At 42.3% G+C, this 7,875-nt stretch overlaps 1 protein-coding gene across 1 annotated transcript in view; it reads right to left on the bottom strand.

The window, feature by feature from the left end:
- Positions 1–3,939: 3,939 nt before the first annotated feature.
- The window catches only part of ATRX (ATRX chromatin remodeler), a 263,566-nt gene continuing 259,630 nt past the window's right edge, over positions 3,940–7,875 (bottom strand). Inside the window, exon 31 of the mRNA XM_066582073.1 lies at positions 3,940–5,339. Within this exon, the coding sequence (XP_066438170.1) occupies positions 5,064–5,339 (276 nt within the window). The 3' untranslated portion in view covers positions 3,940–5,063. The remainder of the gene's footprint in view (positions 5,340–7,875) is intronic.

Below are 7,875 nucleotides of genomic sequence, written 5' to 3'. Positions count from 1 at the left end.
CCTCATGTGCTCAGATTGCATTACAAGAACACTAATTTCCAAAAGCATGGTTTCTGAAAATACAGTACTCTGAAAACATACATTTTAGCAGAAGTATGATTTTGAAAGTACTCTGTGGGCAATGTTTAAGTGGTAAGAAACAGTGATTACAATTAAACAAGGTGTTCAGACATTCCAGACGAAATAAAATATGGAGTAGTACCCAATAAAAAGGTGTGTGTATACTCAGCGGAGTTAGGGTTTTGGAAACTTCTCAAAGATGATAAAAATTGATGCCATCAGGGGTATATTTGGCATTGTGCAAATATAGTCTGGGGTGTATGTAATGTGATTGGTTGAAAGGATTCTGTCAACCTGTTTTTCAGATCGGTACAGTAAATTGGCAGTGGCTTAACATCAAAGAAATGGTAACAAATTCATCAAACACATACAAGGAGATCATCAAGACACTATCTATAGGAATGCGTACAAGAAACACACTGACCCCATCTATGGGAACGTGTAACAAGGAGAGAGCACTGACTTTAATCTATAGGACAGTGAACAAAAAGCACACTGACCCCATCTATAGGACAATGTACAATAAGCACACTGACCCATCTATAGGACTGTGTATAAGGAATACACTGACCTCATCTATAGGACCGTGTACAAAGAACACACTGATCCCATCTATGGGAACGTGTAACAGGGAGAGCACACGGACGCCATCTATAGGAATGTGTACAAGGGGAGCACACTGACTGCATCTATAGGACCGAGTACAAGAGGAGCACTGACTCCAGCTATAGGAACGTGTACAAAGAGCACACTGACCCCATCTATAGGAAAGTGTACAAGGAGAGAACACTGACCCCCATCTACAGAAACCTGTACAAGGAGCACACTGACCCCATCTATAGAAACTTGTACAATGAGAGCGCACTGACCCCATCTACAGGAACCTGTACAATGAGCACACTGACCCCATCTACAGGAATGTGTACAAGGAGAGAGCACTGACCTCATCTACAGAAACCTGTACAAGGAGCACACTGACCCCATCTATAGGAACGTGTGCAAGGAGCACACTGACCCCATCTATCGGTACCAGCACAAGAAGTGCAGTGACCATATCTATAGGTTTTTGCAACATGACAAGTCACTGAGCCATCGTAAACAATCCTGTTACAAACCAAAAATGGATGGTTCATTAATTGTGCCACACTCCTACAACTTAAACATTAGCATATATACCCCTGGTGGCAACATTTGGCTCTAGTTGTGTGTATTTGAGAACTCTAAAACCCCTACCTCCACAGATATACACACCAGCCTTTTTTGGGGTTCTGCCCCACAGTTTTTCACTACAGACCTTTGGATACCTCAAGTTAAATTATAATCACCCTGTTTGATAATTGATGTTTCAGCAAAATAATATTTGGAGTAAATTTACATTATTAAAGCCAGAAACAAAATGCTTTGGTCCCAGGTCCCCCCCCCCTCCCCCATGCTTCGGGGTAAGGGCAGCAATCACCACCACCGTGATAGTATGGCAAGTGATGTGCAATGCGCTGCACACCGGGTCGGCAGCCTATCAGTTGCACTAGGAGGTTATTGTTTAGTATTCTGCTGTGCAAAACATTTTTTAATGGGCCTTGTTATTCCTTTTGTGGCTCGGGAACATTGTGAGGTTCAGATGACATTCCAGTATTGAATGGCTGCAAAGAGCAATGGAAATGTTGCATGCACACAGTACTGTATATTTTAGGTACTGTGCAGTTATTTCTCTAGTCCTAGCAAATGAAACTGTGACAAAGTGCCCTACTGGTTTAAAAGCTGAGTACAGTTTTGACATTTTTCTTTGTAGTGGGAAGACCAAAGGAAGAGATAGAAGTCTACACAAGACTATATTTCCTCAAGCAGTACTGCACTTGTAAGTATTGAGGGCAATTTTTTTTATTTTCTCAGATTTTTTCTTCTTCTCAAAAACAGACCTGAAAACAACTATCAGGAAAGATTAAGTATTTCAGAGTCCCCTGACGCACAAGATAAGCATTCACAGATGGACACAGAGCCCGATCCTACACTGGAGAACCTGGAAGAAGAGGCAAGAATGCAGGAAGTAGCTGGTGTGGCGATCCTTAACAATTGCGGCCAACCCCAGCAACACATCTCACTACTCTTTCTGCACAGTTTCCACCCACTGGAGTCAGAGAACCCTTCAGGGATCACATAGGCCAGTGTTTCCCAACTCTGGTCCTCAAGGCATCCCAACACGTCATGTTTTCTGGATTTCCTCAGTGTTGCACAGGTGATGTAATTATTACTTAGTAATCTTACTATAGGATATCCTGCAAACATGACCTGTTGGGGTGCCTTGAGGACCAGAGTTAGGAAACACAGACATAGGCAGTTGGGGGTTGTAGGCAAAGCCCTGTCCCTTAGACAGAGATTATGAATTTGAATTTTTCGACTACATGATTGCAACTTGCTGCCATTGTCACACAGTTTCATTTTTATGGGACTGACAGAACTAGCCAAGTACAGTGCTTGGCTATCTTTGCCTGTCCCATAGGGATTGAAGCTGACCCTCACGCATCACTGTTTCCTCACTTAAATGGGTGCCACGGGACTCCCGTTCTCATGGTCAGTGGGGGGGGGGGGGGGGGGGGGAGGGAGTCCCAGCAGCTGCACCCCTAGCTATAATACGATAATCCACTTTTCCATGGAAAGGTAATTAGTTGTGCTTGTGGGACAACCACTTTAAATGAACCCATATATGAAAAATACATTGCAATTTAGAAGCAAAAATATGTCAATGATCCATGATCACACAGCTCCCCCAAGCAGGTATTCCTTAGTATGTTCACACAGGTCTTCAGCAACACAGTTGAGTAAGATGACTGCAGCATGGGGTCTTACATAGCAGTGATCTCCTCAAATCACCCGAGAATCATTCAGTGCTAGGCATGCTCCTTATCACTGAGGCTGGCACTGCTAAGGCATGGCACTTTTAGGACTCATGAAGTTGTTTGCAAAGGCATCTCTAACTTGTGAATCACAGTTAGGTGGTCAACCTAAGCCCCAGTTATCTTCAGAGTCACCAAAAGCTACCTGTAGCTCCACTTCCAAATCAGGGCACAATTAAAGTTGTGAAAGCTACCTGTATTCTGCATATCAACTGTAACCTCACCCAACTGTAAAGCACCAGTGAAAAGCCTTCACTTACTATAATCCCAACGGTGCATTGTTGTACCCAAATCATCAGCTTTGTGTTTAATACACTCCTCAGAGCATCAACTACCCCCCCCCCCCCCCCCCCCGTGTTAGTATGAGAGTAGCAGGCTAGCCATCAATGGAAAAAGCTCATCCACTACCATGACGGAAATTGGATGGATGGTACCTGAAAGGGGTCTGGGAGAATGAAGAGTTACTTGGTCTTTTTGTAGTTACCTCCTAAATTTTTATGTCAGTTGCGCCCAATAATCTCCAATACTGCCCAAAGACACCTACTCTAATCCTAGAATACTTTTAAGTGGTATGAGCCATTGCCATTAGCACCTGTGAAAAATATATTTTGTAGATGAATGTGATCCTGAATGCAGTTGCTGTTGTGCACGCTTGAGTTTACCGTCAATGACATCTTTACAGTGAGGGGCATTAGTCACAAATTGAAGCCTGCTGCCACCTACCAAGCAAACTGGTTTGGATGGGCATTGCACTGGGCCACAGATGTTCCAAAAGGGTATTTAAACATCCATATGTTGGTCGGGCTAATCCGTAGCCACAGTTCTATAATTAGGTGGTTTATTTCTGAACAATCACAGATTAAACCAGATATATGCAAGTTAAATATGCCAAAGATACAAAAACTTATTGATGTGCAAATTCAACTGATCGTAAAAAAAAACATTAGATAATTCTAACACTTTGTGGCGCAGTATAAGGGCAGAAAAAGAAAATGAAAAAAATGTTTAATGTAAACACCTATTTCGAATAGCACTATGAAAAAAGGTAAAGAAAAACTATATTTACAAAGGCACAGGGATGCTGATACAACAATTAAAAACGTATAGCATTTCAAAACAGACAACAGGAGCCGTAATATGAACAAAATGTCTATTCAGATATTTTAGCCATTAGGCAATTTCACTAGTCATTTTAAAGGGGTCTTCCAAGACTGAACTTTTGATGACCTAGCAACAGGATAAGTCATCAACAGTTAAAATTGGTGTGGGGTCCGCCGACTTACCAATCAGATGACTGCCATGCCACTTATGGAACCAATGTATTGCTAGAAACATCAGCTCTATACACACTACAGTGGCCTGGGATGGTATTGCAGACACAATTCCCATTCAATACTCCAGGCCACTGGGGTGTATATAGAGCTGTGCATTTCTGTAAACACATTCGCTCTGTCCGATGCACAGCTCAGAAGGGATCCCAGACAATGGACCCCTGCTGATCTACTATTTAGTCCTGAAAACCCCCTAAATCAAAACAGTTTTGTCCACATCAGATTATCAGGAGTTTCTAACCAAGATTGGGTATCTATTCCCTCTATATTGCTGGGCTACATCCTGCATGATGTGGTTGACTATCACTGGCTATTTAGCTCAGCAACTACAGCAATACTGCCAGGTTGTCCGCTTCTGGTCTAAAACCAGCAAGTTCTTAGAAATACTATAGAAATGCCTACAATACAGCTGATGTGCTGAGCCGCATACAGACTGCGTTGGCCACTGATGCTACGGGATCTGCTTTGGGGAATGACTGTTACCAAGCTGACTTGCTGGTATGGATACAGAAGGCATGCTTTCATTGAAAACAGGTCTCTTCTGCAACTGATCAGCAAAAAAGTGTCTGCCCCCTGTGGGCTCCTCTTCAACAAAAACGGACAACCAATTAATTGCAAAGCTTAATAACGATACTGTTTGGCATTCAAAAAGGGAACAGACCAAACACTTCCATATACAAATGTTTTCTACAGTATGTCAAGCTTTCAATTTCTAGACAAATGAGGAAAATAAAGACTGTCTCTCTTATTAAAACAATCCAGGACAGGTCTTAGTGCAATATCACATTTTCTTTGCTTGGGAAGACCCAGCACTTTTGCCTCTGTTGGGGGTCGGTGCTCTCTGCACTGGGTGGTTCTGCATACCAGCTTGATACATTCCTCGGAGGTCAATTTGTGGAAAGTTAGCGGGATTCATAAGAATGTTTGGAGGTTTCTGCATCATGAAGCGGTTCAAGGCCGCCTGCTGCTGGAAGGCCAGCTGCTGTTGCTGCTGCTGCTGATTGTACTGCTGCTGTAATCTTCGGCCCATCAGTATTCGCTGGACACAGCTAATGAGCTGTCAGAAGACAATTACAAGACAATTAGCCAATAGTCATACACCCAGTTATCTTCTGTAACAAACCACCACCACTGAATAGGACTACATAGACCAGACACCAGAAGAGTCAATGATGGCAAGCCTGTAGTAGCAGCCATCTGCCAGACTTCACTACTATTCCATATGACAGTGCCCTCTGCAGTGTCCTTTCATACAGACATTTCAGATTTGTATTTCAAATTTAAAAGTGCAGCTGTAAATCATGCAAAGTATGAAAGTGGAACATAGAACCTTTCTTTCACGAATATTTCCTTTCTTTTCCTACTTTTTTGAACGCACGGTTGTCAGACTAGTCAAGGACATTTATGAAAAAAGGGGTGGTCCTGCAAATTGAATATATTCCCTATCCAGAAGATAGGTGGGAGTCCAGCTGCTGGGACCCCCACTGGTCACGAGAAAAGGATTCCAAGTGTCTCCAAATAAATCAGGTAGTGGTCACACATGCACACTTATGCCCTCCTATTAATCTCAATAGGACTGCTGGACATCACCTAGTACAAGAAAGTTTATTTATTTATTTACAACAAGTACATTTTGATTGTCTTCATCAATGGTGTTGAGGGCTTTATTTGTCAGATAATTGTAGTTTTCATTGGTGCCACTTTGAAGCACATAAGACTTTTTGTGAGGCAGGATGACCAAAAAAACTGCTATTCCTGGCATTGTTTTCCTTTTTAACCAATTAATGACCAACATTTGTTTTCCATCTCCAATTCTTTAAAAACTGTAGCTTTTCTTATTTTTCAGTTAAAATAGCTGAAAAAGTGGGAAGAACCGTATTTTAATAGTACTATTTTAATGTGCCATGTAATGTATTGAAAAAGGTTAAAAAAATTTGTTTCATTTATGTCACAAAAAAAACACTATTGTGTGGTTGTTTTTTGTTTGGAAGGAGTTCATTTCTTTTTTAAGACCATTGATGGCGCTGTATACATGCTTTATTGCAGGTAGTTTTTAAGTGGTATCATTTTCTTGTACACAACTTTTTGATAATTTTTAATTCAATTTTTTTTTTTTTTAGAAGATGTGGCACTAAAAAACACAAACAGCAATTTTGGCATCATTTCTTATGACTCTCACCAGTGCGATAAATGCTGCTATAATTTTTAATAGTTCACACTTTTAAAAACGCAGAGATACCAGTTGTGTTTACCTTTCTATATTAAGAAAATATGTGTTTTCATTATTTTTTTTTAAATTAAAATTAATTTTAATTTCTGAATACGGTATTTTAAACTCATCTTTACATTTTGTTGTTTGGTGTCCACATAGAGGGCTTAAACTTGCCGTCATTTGATAGCACCTTAAGGGACTGTCAGCCCTCTTTTTTACTGATGAACTTTCCTCTGGATTAGTCATCAGTAGATGGACGGAGGAGTGGGGGGTCTTACCCATTGTACTGACAGCAGGCTGGACGATTAGCTGATGCATGAGGGTCCCGAGCAGCGGACCCCCATCCATCAATTACTGATTACCAATCCAGAGGAAAGGTCATCCGTGAAAAATAGGGCAGATAACCCCTTTAGCGCCTTCAGTGGCAGGTTTAGGTAGTCTTAAGCACATTTCAGCACTGAGCTATCCACTGAAATCATCTGGGGTTTTTACTTCTTACTCAGTGCAGCAAGCCCCCGAGATTTCCCTGAGGTAATTTCAAGTGGCAAAGGTGTACAGTGGCTGTGTGTCCTGGCTGGCAGGAAAACATAATAACTTTATAAGTTGACAGACAGCGCAGTGCTGAAATGTGCGGGGCACTATCGCGCTGTCAGTCAAATAATAAAGCTATTACACAGTTCTCCCGCGGCCAGGGCACACAGTCACTGTGCTACTGTATTTTGAGAGTTGGTATTATGGCAGGGAAATCTCCGGGGCTTGCTGCGCTGAGTATGCAGGAAAAACTCCAGAAGATTTCAGATGACAGCTCAGTGCACTGCACATTTTAGCACTAGAGCTGTCCACGTAAATCTTCCGGGTTTTAACAGCATGGTCAGTGCAGCAAGCCCCGGAGATTTCCCGGGCATGCCACTAAAGGGGTTGATAGACATTAACCTGGGAGCCCCCAGAGGCTTCACTAGGCTCCAGGTTGCCATGTGAACCCATCAGTACCCTGCAGTCTTGGTGTATCAAGGTCCAAGGGGGTTGCGTGATGAGCTTGCTCCAGTCACAGCTGTTACAGGTGTCACCTGTCAGGAACAGCTGGGACCTGCTGCATGTGGAGAGGGCTTCACACCTGAGCCCGCTGCAAACGCCACCAGTGACTGCATGACATACATTTATGACTGGTGGTGGTTATGGGGTTAATAGCATTTACTGGGAGGGATAACCAAGTAAACTTTATATAGAATTTCATATTATGAGTCTTTGAAGCAGCAATACCAGTTGAGTGTATACATCACTCCCATTTCATACTCACATATATGTGCTGGGTGGGGAAAGGGGGCAGGGGGCTACAGTTTTAATCCTTTCCAATCCACTGTCTTCCAACATCAGACCTGTA

Source organism: Eleutherodactylus coqui, chromosome 10 (genome assembly GCF_035609145.1).
Source record: "Eleutherodactylus coqui strain aEleCoq1 chromosome 10, aEleCoq1.hap1, whole genome shotgun sequence".
Taxonomy (NCBI): Eukaryota; Metazoa; Chordata; class Amphibia; order Anura; family Eleutherodactylidae; genus Eleutherodactylus; species Eleutherodactylus coqui.
This window is presented reverse-complemented; position numbering and strand designations above follow the sequence as displayed.